We start from the raw sequence: 24,907 nt of genomic DNA on the forward strand, positions 1-24,907 counted from the left end.
TTCGAATATGTTTCTTTCATGCAAGGTACCTAAATATTTGGTACAGTCCAAATAGGAACGAAAAAGGATCAAAAACAGAAGAAAAATCCTACATAAGGAGTCAAAGACGACGAAGATCAAAAACGCCAAATCGAGGACGAGAACAAAAGTCGAAGGCTAGGAAAAATCTCCGTGCCGCGACCGCGGCCCCCAAATTCCCGATCGCGACACGCGTTTTCCAGCTCCTCATTCCCTTCGTCCGAAGACCAAATAAATGCTCCCCCATTCTCGGCCGAGAATTTGCATTCTCGATAAGATCAGAAATTCTGAAAAAGCCAATTGCACACTTTCGTTTTCGATAAAACGCGTTCGTTCGGGTGGATAAAGACGTCCCTTCACAATGGATACGATCCTTCACAACGGACACGACGCTTCAATCAAGACTCTTCAACATCTATAAATAAAGAGTTGATGGAGAGTTGAAGATATATGAGATAGATAGAAGAAAGAGATTAGTATAGAATTAATGCAGAAATTCTGAGTCGAGTGATTCAGAATTTAGATTTCATTTCTGTAAAAAGCAATATGATGTACACACATTGTTTATTCAATAATAACAAACACAGTAGCGTTTAGATTTGGTCATATTTAGTTTACATTTTGGTAGACGCCGACCGTATCCCTATTACGAAGTTACAGCGAGAAGATTGAGTAGAGAATCCGCCCTGAGTCTGACAAACTCTAACGAAACCCAAGGAAAGGATTGACAACCCGTTCACTTGCACACCGTAGAATGTTTTCATGCTCCTTGTTCTTTGTAAACTTGTATCAAATTTATATTTCATCTAATAAAGTCCGTTCTATTCGATAGATTTTTATGCAGCACTTTGGTAAAGGATCCGAGGTGGATTGGTGGTGTTTTCATTAAAACGTAGTTAAATTCAAATCTTTACAAGGAAACTTTGTTGAACAACTTAACAAATTAATATCATTAGTAGAGTATTAATTTGATTAAGGTAGCGATCTTACCCGACCGTAGGAAGATTGACTATGGTTCAAAGCCCTAAAATTAGAGGTTCCGTCATTTATTTCATTGTTATAATTTATACAAAGTTTAAGTTGTTTTCTTTGCTTAATGCAAACGAATACATTTGTTTACTTTTCTAAAAGTACTAAACGTTCATGTCTTGCAAATTCAACCCTAAATCAGAAGTATTTTCTAATATTGTTAAACTCTAATCTAATTCTTATTCTAGCAATTTTAAAACCAAATCCAATTAAACGATTTTACGTATCATAAACTTTAAAAGTAAATCTAACTGTTTCAAAATAAGTTTTTGTTGAAAAAGCGTTCCCTGTGGGATCGATATCTTTTATTACTACAAGCGTATACTGTGGACTTGCGAAAATCGCTCAACAAGTTTTTGGCGCCGTTGCCGGGGAACGCCAAAATTTTTGACAAAAATTTAGATTTTTCGTATTTTATTTCGAATCTAGGTTTATTTATACTTATTCAAAATTTTATATTTTATTTATTTTTAGTTACTAACATATTTATTTTTCAAATTCCGTTTTGAAGGTAGTTTCGGTTCGTGCGAAATTTCAAGTTCATGCGCAGTTCTCGAAGTTCGGGCACGTCACCAGATCCTATTGACCTAGAAATTGAAAGGACTCTTAAAAAGAACAAGAAAGACAAGAAAAACAAAAACAAAAACAAAAACAAGACTCCAATAAAAATCAGAGTTACCGAGCCAGAAATTATGGCCACACTCATGGATTACGCTAGGCCAGGAGTGGCCGATGTAACAAACAGTATAGTTAGACCCCAAATTAATGCAAATAAATTTGAGATTAAGCCAGCGTTGCTTAATATGTTACAAAATAACGTAACATTTTACGGGTTACCTGATGAAAATCCTAACACCCACTTGACAAATTTCTTAGAAATTTGTGACACTTTTAAAATACCGAATGTGACTGCGGAAGCAATCAATCTTCGCCTTTTTCCTTTTACTTTGAAGGATCGAGCCAAAGAGTGGTTAACTTCTATGCCAGCCGCATCATTTGAGACTTGGGAGCAATTAGCCCAAGCGTTTTTATTGAAATTTTTTCCTTTAGCAAAAACCGTAAGAGTCATAAAAGAGTTAACATCTTTTTCTCAAAATGATAATGAAACTCTTTATGAGGCTTGGGAACGTTTTAAAGAACTTCAACGTTTATGCCCACACCACCAATTGCCCGCTGAACTTTTAATGCAGACATTTTACAATGGTTTAAATCCTACAACTAGAAGTTCATTAGATGCTATGTCTGGAGGGTTATTCATGAAGAAAACATCGGCCCAAGCAAGAGAACTTTTAGAGGAAATGGCAATCAACAGTAGTATGTGGCCCGCGGAGCGTGGACACGTACCAATGGCGAAACCATCATCCTCAACTACGTCATCAGTTAAAGGAATAGTGAATCTTGATCCAGTTGCGATGTTGCAAGCCCAATTTTCTGCCTTATCGCACAAAATTGATAGGTTTATGGCACCGTGTGATCCTAATGGTAAGCCAACCCAAACAGATGTGGATTATGAAGGTATGAGCAAAATTGAATAGGTAAATTTTGTCCAAGGGCAAAATCAAAATAATAACCCTTATTCCAATATATATAATCCTGGATGGAGAAATCATCCTAACTTTAACTGGAGAGATAATAATAATGCTAATGCTAATCAAAATCGTACCACTAATTATCAAAATCAATCAAGAGATACGATTAGCACTTTATCTTCTAAAATCGACAAATTTATTGATGCTATGAGCGGAAAAATAAGTAATCACGACGATGGTTTTAAACGGATCGAGAATAAATTCGGTCAGCTTATTAAAAACCAATCATCTAGCATCCATAATTTGGAGGTTCAAATTGGACAACTCGCTAAATCAATTCCATCCCGCAAAGAGGGAAGTCTTCCCAGCCATACAGAAGAAAATCCGAAAGACCATGTAAAGGCTATCACTCTTCGTTCAGGGAAAAAATACTTAGGTCCGAAAACGCCCAGAAATTCGACTTTACCAGGAACTGATTTACCAAAATCCAAAGAAGATAAATTAAACCAAAAAGATGCACAAATTGACTCTAGTACAAAAACTTTTGTACCCAAACCACCTTTTCCACACAAAGTCCGCAATAAGGACTATGATAAACAACTTTTAACATTTTTAGACAAACTTAAAAATTTGCATATTAATTTGACGTTTATGGATGCGATTACGCAAATTCCCAATTATGGTAAATTCCTAAAAGATTTAATTTCAAAGGAAATCAGTTGGGAAGGAATTTCATCCATTTCACTAACTGAAGATTGTAGTTCAATTGTGTCAAGTAATTTTCCCACTAAACTCAAAGATCCCGGATGTTTTACCATTCCATGTAGATTGGGTGATATTGAATTTCCCAGTTGTCTCTGTGATTTAAGAGCAAGTATAAATTTGATGCCATTATCAATTTTTAATAAGTTAGGCTTATAAGAAGATATCAAACGTACCAATATGGTTTTGCAATTAGCGGATCAAACCACCAAAAGACCATACGGTATAATTGAGGATGTTTTAGTTAAAGTTGACAAATTTATTTTTCCTACCGATTTCATGATATTAGATTTTGCATATGACGTTAATTGTCCGCTAATTTTTGGTAGACCGTTCATGAACACGGGACGTGCTCTAGTTGATGTGTCGGAAGGGAAAGTAGTTTTGAGAATAGGAGACGATAAGATCGAGTTTGATATGAATCAAGCAATGAGGTATCCTATGGAGGATTTCGCTTGTATGAAACTTGGTCTAGTTGAAGAATGTGTAAATGACATTGTTCAAAAAGAAGAAATAATATAACCTATAATGAGTGAGGAATTAGAAGATAAGGACCCAGAGCCTTTGATTTGAGAAGATGGACCAGTTCCGCCTTCAATTATAGTTCCACCTAAATTAGAACTTAAAGAATTACCAAACCATTTGAGGTACGCTTTCTTAGGCGAAGGCGATTCTCTACCTATAATTATCTCTAACAAGCTAACACAGGTTCAAGAAGAGAAATTGAAAGAAGTTGTTAGAAATAGGATAGGAAGTATGGGTTGGCAAATTTCAGACTTAAAAGGAATTAATCCTAGTATAGTAATGCACAGAATTCACTTAGAAGAAGATAAGCCACCTAAAGCGGATAGGCAAAGACGCCTCAATCCGAATATGAAAGAGGTAGTAAAAAATGAGATTACCAAACTTCTAGACAATGGAATCATTTATCCTATTTTGGATAGTGAATGGGTTAGTCTGATCCATTGTGTACCTAAAAAGGGAGGCATAACTGTTGTAAGGAATGACGAAGGTGAATTAATACCTACACGAACCACCACCGGTTGGAGGGTTTGTATAGATTACAGAAACCTTAATAAAGCAACTAGGAAAGATCATTTTCCTCTTCCTTTTATTGATCAAATGATCGAAAGGATAGCTGGTTATGCTTTCTATTGTTTTCTAGACGGTTATTCCGAATTATTTCAAATATATATTTACCCGGATGACCAAGACAAAACAACCTTCACATGTCCTTATGGAACATTTGCATATAGGAGAATGCCCTTTGGTCTATGTAACGCACCAGCAACATTTCAACGTTGTATGACTGCGATTTTTAATGATTTCATCGAAGATATCATGGAAGTTTTTATGGATGATTTTTCCGTTTATGGAGATTCTTTCGATTCATGCTTACAAAATTTGGATAAAGTTTTGTCTAGGTGTGAAGAAACAAATTTAGTATTAAACTGGGAAAAATGTCATTTCATGGTTGATGAAGGAATTGTTTTAGGCCACAAAAATATCTAAAAAGGGATTAGAAGTGGATAGAGGAAAAACTTCAGTAATAGAAAAATTACCCCCTCCAACTACTATTAAGGGAGTAAGGTCGTTTTTAGGACATGCAGGTTTTTACATAAGATTTATTAAAAACTTCTTTGTAATTTCCAAACCACTTACTAATTTACTCATAAAAGATTCAACCTTTGATTTTAATGACGATTGCGTTAAAGCTTTCGAAACATTGAAAACAGCTCTAGTCAGTGCACCTATTATTGCTAAACCCGATTGTGATTTACCTTTTGAAATCATGTGTGATGCAAGTGACTTAGCCGTCGGATGTGTTTTAGGTCAAATGAAGGATAAGAAATTTCATGTCATCTATTATGCAAGTCACACACTGTCTGGTGCACAATTAAACTACACCACAACCGAGAAAGAAATGTTAGCTGTAGTTTTTGCACGCGATAAGTTTAGGTCATACTTGTTAGGTTCGAAAGTTATTATTTATACTGATCACGCAGCTTTAAGATATTTATTTGCTAAACAAGATGCAAAACCACGTCTAATTAGATGGGTTTTATTGTTACAAGAATTTGATATAGAAATTAGAGACAAAAAGGGAGTAGAAAACCTTGTCGCCGATCATCTATCAAGACTTGAAGATGAAAACGGTCCTACAGGTGAAACTATCGGTATACGAGATGATTTCTCTGATGAACATCTCTATCAAATAAAAAGTGTCATGTCACCATGGTATGCGGATATTGCAAATTATCTTGCAGCCAATATTGCTCCGGAAGGATTAACTTTCCAACAAAAGAAGAAATTCTTCTTTGACGTTAAAAAGTATTTTTGGGAAGATCCTTTTTTGTTTAAAACTTGTGGTGACGGGATAATTAGGAGATGCATTAGTGAAAACGAATATGAGTCTATAATGTCTGAATGTCATTCTAGCTCATATGGAGGACATAACGACGTTAGTAAGACAGTAGCCAGGATATTTGAATGTGGTTTCTTTTGGCCTACGATGTTTAAAGACGTCCGTTCATTTATTACTCGTTGTGATAAATGCCAAAGAACGGGAAATTTAGGTAGAAAAGATGAGATGCCCCTCACAAACATATTAGAAGTTGACGTATTCGACATGTGGGGAATAGATTTCATGGGACATTTTCCTCCTTCTAATGGTAAAACTTACATATTAGTCGCCGTAGATTATGCTTCAAAATGGGTTGAAGCAATTGCAACCCCGACAAACGATTCCAAAGTTGTTATTGGTTTTCTTGACGATATATGTTGTAGATTTGGTTGTCCTAGAGTCATTGTTAGTGATGGCGGTACCCATTTTATAAACCGAAGTTTTGATATACTTATGAAAAAATATAGAGTACGCCACCGCGTGTCGACGCCATACCATCCTCAGTCGAATGGTCAGACAGAGATATCAAATAGAGAACTCAAATGGATTCTAGAAAAAACGGTTTCATCTTCAAGAAAAGATTGGTCTTATAAACTAAACAATGTGTTATGGGCATACCGTACTACATTTAAAACTCCAATAGGAATGACTCCATACCGCCTAGTGTATGGGAAGGCGTGTCATTTGCCTGTGGAATTAGAACACAAAGCCTATTGGGCTATTCGGGAACTTAACTTTGATTTACAACAAGCAGGTAAGAAACGTTTGCTCGACTTAAATGAATTAGACGAGTTACGTCATTTATCTTACGAAAATGCGAAAATATATAAAGAAAAAGTGAAAAAATGGCACGATGCCAAGATTAAAGTTAAAAGCTTTAAAATAGGGGACAAGGTGCTGTTATTTAATTCACGGCTCCGTTTATTTCCAGGTAAACTTAAGTCCAAATGGACAGGACCATATCTAGTTCTCCATGTATCTGATTATGGCTCCTTAGAACTTGAAGGACCTAACGGAGTTCGCTTTAAAGTTAACGATAATAGATGTAAAATCTATTACGAAAATGTTTCAAACGAAAAAGTTGCGTTTGTAACGCATTTTTCTGACAATTAAGTTCCTTTAGATTTAATGTATTTTATTATTTATTTTAATTTCGTTTTGTTAGTTTTAATATGTTTTAATGATTTTTTTAATTTAGTTAAATTTCTACACATGCTAATTTTATGATTTTTAATTATTAATAGACTTTATATTAAAATTTAGATGCATAAAAATATGTTTAAGTCATGATTTTATTTTATTTTTAGGCTTTTAGTATGTTTTTGGAGAAAATTGGTGATTCTTAGCCGAGAATTTGGAATTCTTAGTTGAGAATTCACATTTTCAGACTTAACCAAAGAGGTATGGAATTTTCTGAACTTACCGAGAATTTAAAATTCTCGGCCGAGAATCGGAAACATGGGTTTTGACACCTGATTTCCGCAAGAAATCAGCATGCGCGACCGCGAATTTGACATTCTCGGTCGCGACACGGCACTTACCTGCACCATCAGACCTGTATCTTCTTCTACCTGCAGGCATAACTTTTCAGAAACGAAAAATTAGATTTCTTCAATCTTCAGAGGTATGATTTTATGTCTTTTCGCATCAAAACAACACCTCATTTCATCCTAGAATCCTATAAATAAGTTCTAGAGGATCAAAGTTCTGTTACATTCTTTTCATCTCTGTCAGAACAAATTTATGATTTTCTAAAAACCTCCATTCATAAACTAAGTTCCAGACAAGTTTGTTTCTTCGATTTTTCCCAAACACCATGACTACAAAACACAACACCTCTAAGAGAATTCCTGTTTCCAGCACTAAACATTCCGACTTATCTAAACGATACGGTGCACCTTTTCCTATCTTCAATCACGATGAAGGAAGGCGTTACTGGAAGCTTCATTACAAGTTCTTCACTGGAATGTTGTATATGGACGACTTTCTTAACACACAACTCGGAATTAGCGATGACATGAGTCGCTATATGGAACGCCTAGGGTGGACAAAATTCGCCACTATGCGATTCCCTATTATAGGCGATTGGATTCTGGAATTTTTCTGTACCGTTCGTTTTGTTAATAAACAACGGGTCCGTCTTAGTTTTCGTCGAGATGGCGAAATCTTTACTTTTGGGTATCCAGAGTTGCATGCTTGGTTTGGTTTTCCCCCGAGGGATACAATCAAACGTCATCCTGGCAAAGACATGACATCCACTGATATTTGGAGAATGCTCACTGGATTATGGCGATTCAATCCTCGACTCGCCTATAACCATTCCTTTCACTCCAACTCGATGTTGTATCTGCACAAGTTACAGTCTGTTCGGGCGCACTTTTAGTAGTGTGGTCCGTGACACCGACTTGTATGTCCTTGGGGATGTGTTCCAAGGAAATACCGTTGATACTTCCAAGATTCTGATGGAAGGACTTGTTGCCGCATCTCGATCCAAGGATAAAAAGATTGGATTCGGGAATATAATTTGTGGAATAATTCTCGGTACTAAGGGGACTATCACTATTCCTTAGAGCGAGGATGAGAGTTTTCCAACTCTCGATTATGAGTTTCTCGAGTACGAAGGACTTGTGAAACGTGTATTTCGAGCAGGCCCTCATTTTCTTTCTGCACCGGAACGTCAGGCTTTCGTGCAGTTGCAAATTGATCTTTATAGGGCTAGAGAAATCCCGCTTGATAGGGATAAATATATAGAATAGTTTAGGTTTTTATATTTTATTTTGTCCATTTTTCCTTTATTTTGTTGTTATTCAATTTTTATTTTTATGTTTTGTATATATATGTTAATTTAATAAATGAAATTTTCTTTTTCATCTTTGTTCATTTACTGCTTTTTCTAAATAGTTCGATAAATTTGTTTCATTTTCTTATGGATAAATCTATGCTACGTCCATTAAATTGTTACTTTCCATTCTAATTATTCTTGGTTCAATGACGAAAAAGAAAAATGCTTCGAATAATCCAATATGGTTTCTTAATCAACACATATTCTCACTTTATAAACTTAATTCATTGTGTTCTATACATTAAGTTTTCATTTAATTAATTCAATTCATGCATTTAATTTGTATTAATATGAACTTAATATACACTTAATATGATTCATTTAACTTGTATACATAAATAGACATTAATGATTCATTAACTCTTCATATGCTATTTATTTCTCTTGAATATTTCCCATTAATAAGGATAAACCTTTGGTTTTCCTTGGAATTAATGTTATTTATTTCAGTTTTTAAGTGCAGGTACAGTTTATATTAAGTTCAGGACAAAATTAATCAACAAAATTACACAAACCAAGTCAAAATGCACAAAATCATGCACTTTTTACCAATTCTCTACCGAGAATTTAAAATTCTCGGTAAGTCCAGCGAAAACAGGCCGAATTCAGAGCAATTTATTCTTTGAAATTCGCGTGCCGCGACCGCGGCTAAGCATTCTCGGTCGCGACACGCGACCTGTAGGCAGAGTTATTCCAGATTTTTGACACATTTTTGGCCTATTCCTATTCCTATTCTACCTCTACATCTCCCTATTTCACCCTATATAAACCTACTTCTTACACAAACCTCACATCACCTCACTTTTTACCCAATCCACTACTCTAAACTCTTCCCCAAACATTACTTTTACTCTTCCCAATTTATTCATTACCCTTTCTACATCACTTATCAATTCAATCACCTACCCATTACAACTCCCAACTCATCTTCAAGCTTTGCTTTTCTCTCTTTTCTTCTTCTTCTTCTTCTTCTTTGCAAACCCTAAACACCATTAACATGCCTAGAACAAAGCGTGTTGGTCACAAGCCCGCTGTTACGGAGGCTAATCGCCTTCGGGTTCAATGCGGAGCTTATTTTGATATCGCTTCGGAGGAGGAAGCCGCTCGATTTCTTCACTTTTCCAATTCCAAGCGGGAGTTTGTGGATATGCACTTCATTGACTTCGATTCGGTAAGAGCATTGAACTTCTCTACTAGAATTGATGCTTTTATTGAGGCTTTAGGGTGGCAAGAATTTGTTTCTATGCGTTTTCCCCGTATTAATGAATATGTGGTAGAATTTTTGGTCACCTTGACCATGAACAAGAAGAAGACATCCATTTCTTTTAGGAACAATGGTACTACTTACACCATTGATTATGAAGCTATGGGAAACATGTTTGGTTTCCCTACTAGTGATTTCTATGATAAGCCTAGGGATTTTGATAACGATTCTATTTGGCAAAATCTTTCGCATCAAGATTATTTTAGCTCCAAAAACACTGCAAGTTGATTAAGGACAATTGTGTGTTCTTCTTTCATAAATTTCTGATTTTTTCATTGTTTGGTCGTGTTGAGAGTTCGAAGATTCAAGTTCGGGATTTGTTTGTTTTGGATTGTCTATTTAAGGGTTTGAGGGTTGATAGCATAGGCATGCTATTTGACAATTTATTTCGTGCTTCGAGGGCTACTACCATTCAAGTACCTCTCGGTAATTTTATCACGGCTATTGTTTTGGGAGCACAGGGTGAATTGGACGATTATGACATGTCCACCTACCATGGGTATGTTTCGGTTTTGAACATTTCGGCACTTGAGCGGGCTCACTTATTTCTTTCTTCGGTTCCTCCCGTTTTTATTTCATATGCTTCCCGTATTGCCCATCTTCGTGGCACTATGGGTGGAGGCGTTTCAAGTTCACAATTTGTACGTATCGAGGAAGGAGGCGAGGCGGAAGGCGAGGAAGATGCACCGCCGGCTCAACCACAACCCCAAGCACCTCAAGAAGATGATCCAGTAGATTTAAGGCGAATTTTGAACCAAATCAATTCCAACAATCGGCAAATGAATTTACGAATTGATGATTTGGTGGAGAACAATATGGTGATGAATGATAACCTCAATACTTTGAGGCGCGAGCATAGGTCTACTCGGTATCGGATGCTTTCATTCTTCCGTCGCCGAAATGTGGAGACTTCACCAACACCTCCGGATTCACCACCTAATGCCTAGGTTGTCTCTTTTATTTTACTTCTTATCTTGTTAAGTTTGGTACAATATTTCTTTCTATTATGTTTGGTACAATTTTTAATTTTATGTTGAATGATTTTTATTTTGCTAAATTCTATTTTTATTTCGTATGCTTTATTTCGTGTTTCTTTTTCATGTTATATCCATTTTTGCACCAATGAGGACATTGTCCAATTTAAGTGTGGGAGGAGATATACATATATCATTTAAACAAATAAATGCAACGAATACTTTTTATGAACGAATAAGAATAATTTATAAATGCAACACTTGTTTAATACAAATGCAACATATATTGCAACACAATTTATTTAACATTATTTTTCATAATTTTACATTTTCATATGTTTAAAATATTTTAACTTATGATTATTTTTAGGTTATCATTATCGTTAGAAATGATATTTCTATACGGGTAATAGTTTTTCAAATATTTCACAAATCTTCGATACGATTTTAAGTTAAATTGTCTCGAGTGAATGTATTTAAGTAAAAATTCTTTAATTTTCAATCTCTATTTTATATCATGCAATTCATGATACAATAAATCTTATTTTAAATTTTCAATTAGGTTTATAGGCATTAAATTGAACTAACAATTTTAGCTCGGTTTGATTTCGTCTTACATTAACACCAATTGAAGTTTTTAAGGAAACTTTAGCCATAATACATGTTGAATTTTAAGTCAATATAGGATGAATGTGCTATCTTTCTTTTTCTCAAGTTACAATTATAAATTCATATTAATTAATCAATTAGTTGAATTCTTAACTTTTGGCCACGATTGAGACCAACCTTATCACAATCGAGGTATGAAAGGGAAGAAAATTAAGTACCATTTACTTTTGGCCACGGTTGTGACCACCCTTACCACAATCGAGGTATGGAAGGAACGTTTAAATAAAAATTACACGTGTTTGAGTTTAAAGTAACGATTGCATCCACCCATGGCATGGTCGGTACCTCTTAAGCGAACACTAAGCAATAAAGTTACGGTTGAGACCACCCTTATCTCGGGCGTAACTAAGCAAAACAAATTAACCCAAGTACTTATTTAAATATATAATATATCTCATATATTAGTTTAGGTTTGGGAAATGAAATTTTGTGCTTTGAAATGCCTTGAGACAAAAGACTCAATAACATGCGTGCTTATATCGTCCCGAATACTTCAATTCAAAATTGAAAATACAAGACGAATGATATATCGCTTTTATATACTAAGTTAGTTTGATATTTTGCGTATAAATTTGTCATGCGAAGTTAGTCTTTTCGGCTTAACTAATTTAAAAGGAAATACCAAGATATATGTTTTATTTTTATAAAGAGATTAGTTAAAGAATAAAGTCAGTGAAATTTTGCTCGGGACTAGCAAAAGATAAAGTATGGAGATTTCTTAAGCCCAAAATATACCTAATATATCATCACTGATTACATCAATATTGTTACGAATTTGTGCTGTTTACACCTGTTTAGAATACTTTTACGTTCGAATATGTTTCTTTCATGCAAGGTACCTAAATATTTGGTACAGTCCAAATAGGAACGAAAAAGGATCAAAAACAGAAGAAAACCCTACATAAGGAGTCAAAGACGACGAAGATCAAAAACGCCAAATCGAGGACAAGAACAAAATTCAAAGGCTAGGAAAAATCTCCGTGCCGTGACCGCGGCCCCCAAATTCCCGATCACGACACGCGTTTTCCAGCTCCTTCCCTTCGTCCGAAGACCAAATAAATGCTCCCCCATTCTTGGCCGAGAATTTGCATTCTCGGTAAGATCAAAAATTCTGAAGAAGCCAATTGTACACTTTCATTTTCGACAAAACGCGTTCGTTCAGGTGGATAAAGACGTCCCTTCACAACGGATACGATCCTTCACAACGGACACGACGCTTCAATCAAGACTCTTCAACATCTATAAATAAAGAGTTGATGGAGAGTTGAAGATATATGAGATAGATAGAAGAAAGAGATTAGTATAGAATTAATGCAGAAATTCCGAGTCGAGTGATTCAGAATTTAGATTTCATTTCTGTAAAAAGCAATATGATATACACACATTGTTTATTCAATAATAACAAACACAGTAGCGTTTAGATTTGTTCATATTTAGTTTACATTTTGGTAGAGTCCGACTGTATCCCTATTACGAAGTTACAGCGAGAAGATTGAGTAGAGAATCCGCCCTGAGTCTGACAAACTCTAACGAAACCTAAGGAAATGATTGACAACCCGTTCACTTGCACGCCGTAGAATGTTTTCATGCTCCTTGTTCTCTGTAAACTTGTACCAAATTTATATTTCATCTAATAAAGTCCGTTCTATTCGATAGATTTTTATGCAGAACTTTGGTAAAGGATCCGAGGTGGATTGTTGGTGTTTTCATTAAAACGTAGTTAAATTCAAATCTTTACAAGGAAACTTTGTTGAACAACTTAACAAATTAATATCATCAGTAAAGTATTAATTTGATTAAGGTAGCGATCTTACCCGACCGTAGGAAGATTGACTATGGTTCAAAGCCCTAAAATTAGAGGTTCCGTCATTTATTTCATTGTTATAATTTATACAAAGTTTAAGTTGTTTTCTTTGCTTAATGCAAACGAATACATTTGTTTACTTTTCTAAAAGTACTAAACGTTCATGTCTTGCAAATTCATCCCTAAATCATAAGTATTTTCTAATATTGTTAAACTCTAATCTAATTCTTATTCTAGCAATTTCAAAACCAAATCCAATTAAACGATTTTACGTATCATAAACTTTAAAAGTAAATCTAACTGTTTCAAAACAAGTTTTTGTTGAAAAAGCGTTCCATGTGGGATAGATATCTTTTATTACTACAAGCGTATACTGTGGACTTGCGAAAATCGCTCAACACTCTCCACGGGTGCCACAAGCTTCCTCGATAGGTTGTTTATCACCCGAAAATCCTCCTTACAACTCGCGTGATACCTTCTCACGATGGCTTCGAGATTTTCCAACGCCTTGTTAAAGGTGTCTTCAGATCTATGAGATGAATTTGGTTGAACCATAGTCGAAAGAAGTCTCCGTTAAGGAAAACGATCAGCTCTGATACCAACTGATACAGATCGGTTCGTCTGAAAGTTTTAATCGTAAACTAACAAAGATATTTCTTCTCTAACTAAACTAAAATGAGTTAATCCCGGGTTTTATGGACTAAATCCACAGGAATAATGAAATCCCCATTGTTCACTACAAGAAATTTGGTCTTTTGTGATGAATTTTTTTTATCTACGCACATAATGTCGTCACTTATAATCACTTAATAATGACAAAAGTTATCAATTGTCATTTTTGAAAACTGTTAGTGACAAATTTTATAATCATCTCCATTTATTTGAAATTCGGTCACTATTTGATACATTTGATGACGATGAGAAAAAAATCATCACTTATAATTTTGGAAGCAAAAATAAATCCAACGAATTTGGACAGAATTTCTTTCTTGATGAAAACAATATATTTGGTGACAATCTTATTGTCATGTTAAGAAATACTTTTTCATGACATTTTATATTTGTCATCAATTAATTAGAAACAATAGTGATAAATTAGATTTTATCATGTATAATTATTTCTTTTGTGATATTAATTAAATTTCGTCATGTATTTTTGATATTATTATGACAACATATGAATAATCGTCACTGTAATATTTAGTGAGAAATTTTAATAACTTCAAATTGGTGAAAGAATAATTTATTGACCAAATAATTTTGTTATGTTTTCATCGCATTTTAACGATTGTAAAATGTCATAAAATATTTCATTAAATGTGGTAAATTATTTATTTTCATTTATTGTTATATTGTTATTACCATATAGATATATTTGAATATTCAAGTGTTAAAATATAATAGGATATAAACAATATTAATTAAGAATTATTATTCAATGTTTGGTATGTGGGATAGGGATAAGGATAAAATAATACATTTTATTATTTTAACCTTATTTAAACTACATAACATTAATTTGAGGGATAATATAAACTATTTTATCCTATTAAAATCGCAGGAGCTTATACCACCTCCCTTATGAGTATAGCATTTGGGGATAAGAAGCTTACCCCTCATCCATCTTACTTTTCTATCTCTCAAACAAACACAAGATAACTTATCTCGTGTTTTTTTTATCCATATTCCACCTCATATATCCATTCTAACAAACACCCCGTTTATGTCTAATTATCGCTCTATATATGGTTCAAAAAAAATTACCGTTGTATATATTGGTGATACGTCTGTGCCTGTCTGTGCAATAAGTTCTATTCTGACAGATTTATAGGAGATTAGTAAATAAAATTTCACAATTGTTTTTAAGGCTTACAACCCCTACCATATCACGTCTCTCATCTTTGCGATTTCTCCGGCCACCAATTATTGTCGTTGCCTCCAACCTCTCCTTTATTCCTTTCTCTTTTCACCTTCTCTTTATCACTGACTCTCTCATTTATCTTTTTGCAACCGTAATCCAACCTCCGTTCAATTTCATTTCACAGAATCACCAATGGCAGTAAACATCAGAGGCTACCAGCTTGCAAACGACACTCACAATCTCTACAATATCACGTGTGGTTGGATCTGTTATGGGATCTATGAATTATGTATGTTCACATTTAGTTCCACAATTTTCATTTTTTATTTTTGATTTTTTATTTTTTATTCAGTTATGGGTTGTTTCACAATTTTCATTTTTGATTTTTTATTCCTCTTGTTTGTTTTCCTATTTAGTGCCTTGACAACTTAATACTTATAGGGTGCTTCTTGAAGGATATCTTGATTACTCTCCGAGAAAGGTAATTGTTCAAAAGTAAATTTTTTAATTTGTATTTAGACTATTGAATATTAATTGAGTTGGAAATTTCACAACATTCCTTGAAATCTCTCTTCCATTCTAGAAACTGACCTGCCACAGGCCCTAAATGTGTAGAAGAGTGACCAGCAAATGGAGTGTAGAATTTGTTATGATCAATGCCTCCCAATTGGTAATGTCTATGTAGACGAAGATCTTGGACCTAGGAATGAAACTAAAATGTATTATACATGTGATAATAACAATTGTAATAGGACATTTCATAGTTGTTATGTAACTCCAGTTAGTAATTCCTTCCTACCTTAAAAGGTAAATTTAGCAAAATATGATGGATGTTCTATTAACATTCAATCACTAGTTGTATTTACTGTAACTCTATTTTGGTTTGAGTTTCACTCTGTTTTCTAGCTGAACAAGATTAGCGAGCCAAAAGACTTAGAGATATTACTGAGAGTATCGTCCTCCAAAGAAAGTAAGTAGAATTCGTATTAAATAATCCAAACACTTGCACATTCTTAAATTAATATGTCAACGAAAAATTAATGCTTCCTGATTTGACAGAAGTTGAGATATCCATTAGTTCTCTGTTTATTTATGGTATTCAGGTTTCAACAAGTTTGAGTCAGAAGCGTTAATAAGAATCAGAGACTCACATGAAGAATAAAATGGTATGACAATCAAATAGGCTTTGGGTTTATAAGACCAGATAATAGGGGATGGAGTTATATGTTCACTATTAGTATTTGAAATTTGATGGTATTATACACCTCTTGCCTGGAACAATGGTAGAGTATGAAAGCATTGTTAGATATGATGGTTAAATGCAAGAAATTAATGTCACTGCTCCTAGTGACATACTTCTGTAGATAGTATGAAACTTGCTCTCCCAAACCTAAGCACCTTAGTCCAGACCAATATGGGATCATCTTAAAGTTATTATAGAAATCGTGGGGGTCTCTGTTCTTGTTTTAAGTAATAATTAATGTTCCAAAGTAACTTTTTTTAATGTGTGCATTTAGAATATTGAATTGTCCATTTCAGAACATTCTTTGAAAATCTCGAAATTGAACTGCCAAAGCCCTTAATTTTGCACAAGAGTGGCCAGCAAATGGTGTGTGGAATTTGTTATGCTTAACATCTTTGAGTTGGTAATGTTATTTAATATATGCATATGTTAGGAATACGTTAGTGTATTTTTTGTTGACTTTAATATTTCAATGTAGATGAAGATCTACCTAAGAGTGGAACTGAAATAGCAACTGCAATAAGGCATTCCATAGTGGATCCTACATTTTGTTCATACATATGCACCTCAAATTTGATAAAATTGCAGGCCTTTTACACAGGAGGACCTAAAATTACAGTTTGTATTTCTATTGCACTTAATAGCTATATGCTTATACACAGGAGGAACTCGGGATTGAATATGATGAAGATGTTGCTGTGAGTTTGCAATCATTTGGTGACCTGCTTCAACATAGCTTTAACTTTTTATTTTTAAATTTATTTGTATATGAGTGCTACAGAAAAAATGGGTTTTAATAAGAGTGAAAAGCCTTATTAAAAGTCAAATTTTCCTTATTAGAAGCTTTTAATAAGGGAAATTCCCCCTTACCGACCCCTTAATAAATGCTTCCTTACTAAATATTTTTAATAAGGGAAATATTTTTTTATAAGAGTATCTTATAATAATTAGAAATCCTCTTATTAAAAATTATTTATAATAATTAAAATTTCTGATATTAAAATTATTTATAATAAATAAAAATCCCATTATTAAAAACTATTTATAATAATTAAAATTCTCTTATTAAATCATAATATTTACTCTAATTAATGATATTAATTAATGATATTTACTCTAAAAACTATTTACAATAAGGCAATTTTCCAGTTTTCTCTTTCTTAAAATTTCCTCCCTAAAGTCCACAATCTTCTCCTTGTAATCCTAAATGCAGAACGCAGCTCAGCCACACTGTAACAATACTGCTTTTAAATATTTTTTGTTTTTGAATCTTACCTGTTTCAGTTCATGCTTCAATTCTTTCCTTACATGCTCCATCAATGACCTCTCACTTTCAGTGGGAACAAGTGGGCCATATCCCACGCAATCTAGCCCGTCCATAGTTCCATCGTACAAGTTGGCATCACTATCTTCCTGATCATCCTCATCCTCTAACATCGTGGCACCGGTGCCTTCACCCAATGATGCACCTGCAATGCATCATGATTAGGTTGTAAGCCTAGCAACTTCAATCTGACTCTCATTATGGTAAACGAAGAAGCATAACAAAAACTTGGGAAAAATCTTTCTGATTCTTCAAGAACGAGTGGAGGCAAAGCAGATGGGTCGGTAAAGATCTCTTGGTCATGTTATAGGATAATGGTAAGAAAGGGAGCAGAGTGTAAAAGTCCACATGTTAATGTTCTGCAACATGCATTTTGAGGTTTAAATTAGAAGTTCCAAAACAAAGTATTCTTAGGAGATGTTATAATCAAGCATACTACAGTATTCTTGTTAGATTGGTTAGAGGAGAGCATATCCGTTCTGTTTTAGCAGTCAGAGTTATAAAAATGTGAAAAAAGATAAAATGATCTTTTTACTATGTCAATATGTGCATTTAATGAACAAAGCCTTCCAACATTATCTTCTATTGCATACAGAGAAGTGGAGGAAAACAATATGCACATAGAGATATCAGAACACAATATAGAGAAGTTTTCAAGACAGAAATTTGTCTTTCTAATTTGCAACAGAAGAAACATTGAAACTGTAACTGTGCCTGCAAAGATACTGCAACAACAATCGGGGTAACATTAAACAGCATGTCTCCTCAGAAAAAAAAAAGGGCGGCCCGGTCGCACTACGCGTCCCCGCTGAGCGAGGGTCCGGGGAGGGGTCCCACCACAAGGGTGTACTGGGGGCAAGCCTTCCCCTGCCAATTTATTTGGCAAGAGGCCGCTCCTAAGACTCGAACCCATGACCTCTTGGTCACACGACAACAACGTTTACCGTTGCGCCAAGGCTCGTCCTCAGAATGAAGATTAAAAGTTCTATGAAAAGAAAAACTGCTGCTATTATTGAGAGAAGTAATGAGATATGTTCTTATATAAGCACAATTAACAATTTCATTCCAGATATCCACACGAAACCATGTCCACCAAACAAAAATAAAAAAGAAAAATCATCTTAGAACTCAATTCAGTAAACGAGTTTTATAGCTAAAAAGATGTTTCACTGTCAAGAAGGTCACTGAAGATGCACTTGTGGCAATAGAATATAAACAGTTCAGTTTTACATGGGTATAAAAGTTAACCTGTTTTCCCCTATACAAAAAGTTAAAAAACAAAAAAAAAAAGAATTTGATATAGGATGTACCCATGGATTAAACTGTGATCCTTGTCCTTCTCAGTGAATAGTCATTATAGTTGAAAACATATAACCAAAGTCAAAAGTAAATCAAGATAAAACAAATACACAATCCTAAAACATGTTTTAAGTACCAATAACAAAAATTTGCTCAGAATATCAAGCTAGACAATGTCTAGTAGACATACTTCTAAAAGCTAGATGAGGGCCAGAAAAGCAAAATGTTTTAACAAAAATCCGATGTAACTATAAAGGAAGTAAGCATGCTATCAAGGAGCTCCCTTCAAAATCTGAAAGAGAAACAGAGAATCAAGTTGGTCTAGTGCCAATTTCGCACCCTTTTTTAATATCACATTGATGGAATCATGTTCCTTTCAAATCTTACAAGCCATTCAGGTAAATTCCAATGTCCTCCCTCCCCACTTCTAACATTTTATTTTTACATTCCATTAACTTGTGTTGCCTCCTCTTCCTCCACTAAAATATGAGCAACAGATTTTGCCCTTGTACCAATATCTCATGAATAAAAGCACTGAAACACTTGCACCCAACTTCATTGTCACATCATTGTCACATTGAGCTTCAGAATCATAATTGAAACCCGCATGCCTACCCTTCACCCTCTCAGTGCAAGAAGATTTCAATATTAATAATGAAAAGAAACTATAGCCTAGAGTTGAACCAACTTAAAGTTGCTAACTTGCTACGAGAAAAAAGTGATACAAGGGAAAGAGAAATATAAGCTAACTAAAAAATCATATAATTGCGACTATGCAAAATAAAATAGCAAAATAGGCACAAAAAAGAAGCAGCATGACTCTTGAACATTTAATCAATGAAGCTATTTACTCTTTCAATGCTCAGTCGAAACAAGACCAACACCTATTATTTTAGTTTGCAGAGAAGATGATTCCTAAAAGAATTACCAGTTAAGCTTTGCAGTGATTGTTCGAGCTCCCAGCAAGCCATCACTGCCTCCATAGCATGAACACGGACATGTTGCAATTGATCTTTAAAAGAGCAGAGAAGTACAACATAATGTGTCTGCATAGAACAAAAACCTGACAAGGAGATGACAAGGAGAGTCAGATGAAAGAACAAAATATGAATACAAGGATTTGAGTTAGAAGAAAGAGGTAAAATAAATAATTGTGCAAATTGTGCAAATAGTATTCTCCATAAAACTCGCTACAGATTGAGTTTGATATACTATATACCATACAACAAATAGTATTACTCTGCCAGACAGTAAAGTATTCTAGGTTACTACTTACTCAATTTACTAGAACAATGACGACATCTAGGATCGTAAGTGATCATTAGAAAAAATTGCCTATGAGTTCTTGGACGCCATCCTTGCCTAATATATCCTTCAACAGCATCCACTTACTTCTTCAGGTGTAACTTTGCTATCATAATCCCTGCCAACAATGAACATAAATTAATATAAGTTTGGAGGTTCAGTTGCATGAAGAAAGGGGCTACAAGGGTTTATTAACCCCTGAACTTATAGTCAAACAAAACCTGAGGACATAACAGGCATGGCCACTTTGCATCTAAACATGCAATCTGCCCACAATTTAGAAAACAATAGGAGTTTCTTGAGGGTGCATTAAAACAGTATGTCTTAAAGAACAAAGTAGAATTTCAGATGTGGTTTAAGGCTTAGCAAATATTGTCCACTAGGTAATGTAAAAGAACATAATTTAGAAAAGAATAAAAAAGCTTTATAGATCAACTTGACTATCAAGAAAAGGACACTGTCAAGTCTACATCAACTAAGAAAAAACACGAGAAAACTCCACCCAAAGCTAAGAGCTTTAGATAAGCAGCCACATCCATTGCTAGTACAAACATGTTATAAAGGCAAGCTTCAGCCATTTCAATTTTTATTTCCAAAGCCTATAACATTGTATCAAATTACATAGCCACAATCTAGTTATGTAACAAGGCTATATGTCACATGATCAATTTATTTGAAATCCTGAAAACCTTATTGGCTTTCATTTGTAAGCCATGGGAAGAAGGGTTTATACCACCGGAATCCCAAGTAATCAGCATGGTCAAGGAATGAAAGGCCTTGCCCAAAGCAGCCTTCAAAAATTACCATTAAAAACTTAAAATTCCAGCCCTTACAGATGTTGAAGCTAAAATTGCAAGTGCACTACTAAGTTCACAGAACTACTGTCGTTTATCTAATATTCTTGCTCTAGCTTGTTCTTATGCCTCATATGCTCCTGGTGTGGTCATCTCTGTCAATGCCACATCCTCTTCACTACTTTTAGATTCCTTCACCTGGGCAAGCTCTTCTTCCTCCTAAAACTTATCAATTTCAAACTGACTTAGCAAACAAAAAATGACAAGGTTCCTTCTGAAAGAGAGAAGTTTGTAGATCATAACTTGATGCAAAAAGTTTCAAATTTCTTATTTAACTAAATTAGGGTAAAGTGCAAGCTCAAGAGAGAACTTATGACTTCGAGGATGGAGAGGGTTTCGAACCCACAATATTCCTATCAATACTTCGGTGACCGACTCTTTCAACACTGGTCAGACATCCATCTCCTTCGCACAAGCAATCACGATTGGTAGGACCATAATTTTCTTAAATCATTTCAGCTCAAATAACATGTGAACTTTCAATTGATCTGCGTCTGCCTAGAGTTATAATATAACAAGAAGCGAAAAGAGTAGGTGAATTATAAGAAACAATGCAGTTCTGTCCTTGAATGAAATGTAATTCAAATCTACAGTTCTGTCCTTTTCCTAATTTCCTTCTCCTCCTTCCCTCCATTAAAAAGGACATCCATCTCCACCCTCTTTTCCTCACTCCAAAATCTTATCCAATGTGCTCAAAAGTTGTATATGAACCAGTTAAAATTCATGGTTTCTAGTTAGTGGAGGTTTGTTTTTACTATAAAAAGAAGTGAAGAAGGAAATGGCAAACATATTTTAAGACAATTACATTTTTTCTTTTTCTAATCTTCAAGTCGTTTTCATCTTGGTTTCACTTTGATTGATTTAAAGGTTTTGAGGATTAGGTTTCAAGTCAGTTCTAACTGGTATACCACAGTTCTATTTCCAACCAAGTCAGTCCTTGTGTACCAGGTCCAACAACTAACCTCTCCTTTCCTCATTCGGACATACAAATATTATTGTCAGCGGGCAAGATCGAAAACTATTACGGTTATATGAAACAGAGTATGATCCTTAAAACGACTTCAAATTTCATTGATACTCTACATCAACTCCCTCTATGTATAAAGATGATTCTGATTTTGTTGATTTTTTTTCTCTCCATGTTTTAATAAAAAAAAACACTTCAAATTACACAGAAAATTTACCTTCTCTTCTGATGCATCAAATTCCTTTGCCATTTGAGCAGCATAGATGAACTCCTGCAATTGAGGGTTTTGATCCTGAAGCAGAGTATATAGGTCAAGGAAAGAGTGAGACTGGATCCACGATACACATATACACACAAAACGCTGAATAAATCAAGGGTCCCTTGTACTCGGCCCGAAACACTTATTGACCCCTGAACTTTGGGCATGTCTTATTAACTCCCTTAACTTACTTAGAATGACTGATTGGTACCCTAAACCCTAAACTTACTTAAACTAACCAAGTGGTACTCGAACTTGCTCAAAATGACCTATTGTCTCCTTGAACTTGTCTTAAAGTGTCTTACTGGCCATGTAGCACCGGGAGGTTAATCAAGTCACTTTAAGCAAGTTCATTGGGGCAATCGGTACTTTAGGCCCCTTAAACTATTGACTAAAAGGAAACTAAAGATCCCAAAATCAGTTATCATAACACTCAAAGAGGATAAAGCTGCAGTTAAGATTAAGGAACCTATATTACCTTGAATGGAACAGAGAGATTGAGAGAGAGAGATCGAGCCAGTCACAAAGCTGCAGTTAAGATTAAGGAAACAAATTAACATATTGAACTTCATATTAACAAGTAACAGATCAACCTTAGTAGACACCAACGTGGAAAATCATCTGCAAGAAGCAAAATACACAAAAGGTTAATCTCAAAACCTGCTGCCGCATTTCTTCAACAGATAACAAACCAAGCATGTCACATTCCCTACAACCTTCACCAAGCTCAGCCTCTGAAAGAGACTCCACACCCTCTTCTTGAATTAACTTATCATCATTCTTGATACTGAAAGCAAAATAACATGATGAATAATAGGCAAATTACATAATTTCTCCCCACAAAAAATAGAGATTAGGAATTCCGGACTATAAGCCTCAAGTCTGATGTCTGTTGTGGTCAAATTATTTAACAAAATAGAAAGACACCAGATCAGTGGGGAAAAGAAAAAGGAAACAATAGTAGACAATAAGGTAAAAGCAGATATCATCATAAGAGTTAATTGATTAGAATTCATTCACTTATACTAATTAATTAATGTTTTTTCATTACTTTGAAGACCAAGCCATTCCAAGAACCAATTAGAAATCCCACTATACTATGGAAGCTGTATCATGAAAAGAAATTTGAGAGCTCTCTCCAAACAAAGATTATTGAGCATCATATATAATTATATTGAGGATAAGCAACTGGGAAGTTACTTAACTTTCTACATATTTATACTTTAACCTGATTAAAAATGATATACTCATTCCATCTAATTATTTATTAGTCCATATGTCCAAATTACAGCTAGGCAATGTTGCAAGTACACGAAAGCCAACACTGGAAACACTATTTCTAAGACATAGCCAGCCTTCAAACAAAAACAAGACAAGAAATTTAGAATGCTACTAAAGAGAAGTGTATGTGCAACATATCAACGAGGTAACAGAGCTAGAATGGTAATTACCTCATTTTCAGAACTATATGTGTCTAAAAAATCATCCAGGAAGGTCATAGCATATTCTGAAGAAGAACATCTACCACATTCAAAAAGAAACCCAAAGGGCAGAAGTCATATGAAACCCAAAGGGCATAAAAGAGCCTAGATGCTTGGAATAATATACGCAGAACTCATATGAAACCCTAAGGACATAACAGAAGGGTTAATTACGACCCTAAAGGAAACCAGGACAAAAATCAAACAAACATTGCCTACACATCAAGTTGAGCTTAACACAATAACCCTAATTTGAATAATTTATAGATTCTAAAGCTTCAAACTAAGACAACAACCAAATAGATAGCAATGGGGATAGTTAAAGATCAATACCTCAAGAAGAGCACGAGAAGAGGAGCCGGATATGGAAGTGAAAATTAACTGTTGAACCAGTTACAATTTCGAATTTGGAGCTGAAAGCTTGACAAGGCCTATCCATGTTAGTATATCGGCCACCCAACCACTGGCGGAAGAAATTAGGCGTTCAATACAAGATGAGAATTTCGTCTTCTAGGGTTTCTGCAAGAATAAATTGAAAGGGGTTCTACAAAGATAAAGTGAGGAGGTTTTTGCATATAGTCGATGTATTTTAGTCCCGGAGAGGGAAGAATTTTTGGTCTTGAAATTTTGGTTTTGGAGGGAGAAAAGATGAATTGGGGGAAACGAAAATAGAGGGGGGAAATGTTGGCGGTACAAGGAAAAAAACGTTAAGGGGTTTATTTCTTACCATTACAATTAATAAGTGTTTATTTTACTGTTACAATTTGTAAGGGGTTTTTTTATTTTTCTATCAAAATAAAAATAAATTTTTTTTAATTTATAATGAGTTAATAAGAGGAAGTTCTGGCAAAATTTAATAAAAAAAAGTGTTTTGTTTATTAATAATATAATTAGAGGATTTACTCTTATTAAATGTATTGAGAATATATTTTTAATAAGAGAATTTCATACCCTTAATAATTTTTGCTTACTAATACCTCTTTTTCTTGTATGTTTAAATTTTTTTATGTTATAATTCT

At 34.5% G+C, this 24,907-nt stretch overlaps 1 protein-coding gene and 1 non-coding gene across 4 annotated transcripts; both read right to left on the bottom strand.

The window, feature by feature from the left end:
* Positions 1 to 2,108: 2,108 nt before the first annotated feature.
* On the bottom strand, positions 2,109 to 2,215 carry LOC136221000 (small nucleolar RNA R71). The gene has a single exon (XR_010684794.1). It is a non-coding gene; the product is annotated as a small nucleolar RNA R71 (small nucleolar RNA).
* A 15,328-nt stretch (positions 2,216 to 17,543) lies between these two features.
* LOC136216637 (homeobox protein knotted-1-like 4) lies at positions 17,544 to 24,557 on the bottom strand. 3 transcript variants are annotated; one of them, XM_066003188.1, is made up of 7 exons: positions 23,859 to 23,930; positions 23,068 to 23,194; positions 22,886 to 22,935; positions 22,366 to 22,440; positions 20,299 to 20,445; positions 19,951 to 20,085; positions 17,544 to 17,868 (listed from the first exon to the last, which is right to left on the bottom strand). In XM_066003188.1, exons 5-7 carry the CDS (start codon positions 20,342 to 20,344, stop codon positions 17,621 to 17,623), a joined length of 429 nt encoding a protein of 142 aa, XP_065859260.1. In that variant the 5' UTR covers positions 20,345 to 20,445; positions 22,366 to 22,440; positions 22,886 to 22,935; positions 23,068 to 23,194; positions 23,859 to 23,930; the 3' UTR covers positions 17,544 to 17,620. The 3 variants fall into 2 exon arrangements, with proteins under 3 accessions (XP_065859259.1, XP_065859260.1, XP_065859261.1); XM_066003187.1 differs by lacking the exon at positions 23,859 to 23,930 and adding an exon at positions 24,222 to 24,557.
* Positions 24,558 to 24,907: the final 350 nt, after the last annotated feature.

This window comes from Euphorbia lathyris, chromosome 2, assembly GCF_963576675.1.
Source record: "Euphorbia lathyris chromosome 2, ddEupLath1.1, whole genome shotgun sequence".
Lineage (NCBI taxonomy): Eukaryota > Viridiplantae > Streptophyta > Magnoliopsida > Malpighiales > Euphorbiaceae > Euphorbia > Euphorbia lathyris.

What these genes read in the sequence shown, in the direction of transcription:
- LOC136216637 (XM_066003187.1), bottom strand. Translation starts at nt 20,344, where the DNA reads ATGATCACTTACGATCCTAGATGTCGTCATTGTTCTAGTAAATTGA. An exon ending in TCATTGTTCTAGTAAATTGA is followed by an intron (nt 20,086 to 20,298) that starts GTAAGTAGTAAC and finishes TCTCCTTGTCAG; the next exon opens with GTTTTTGTTCTATGCAGACA. An exon ending in ATCACTGCAAAGCTTAACTG is followed by an intron (nt 17,869 to 19,950) that starts GTAATTCTTTTA and finishes GATGCATTGCAG; the next exon opens with GTGCATCATTGGGTGAAGGC.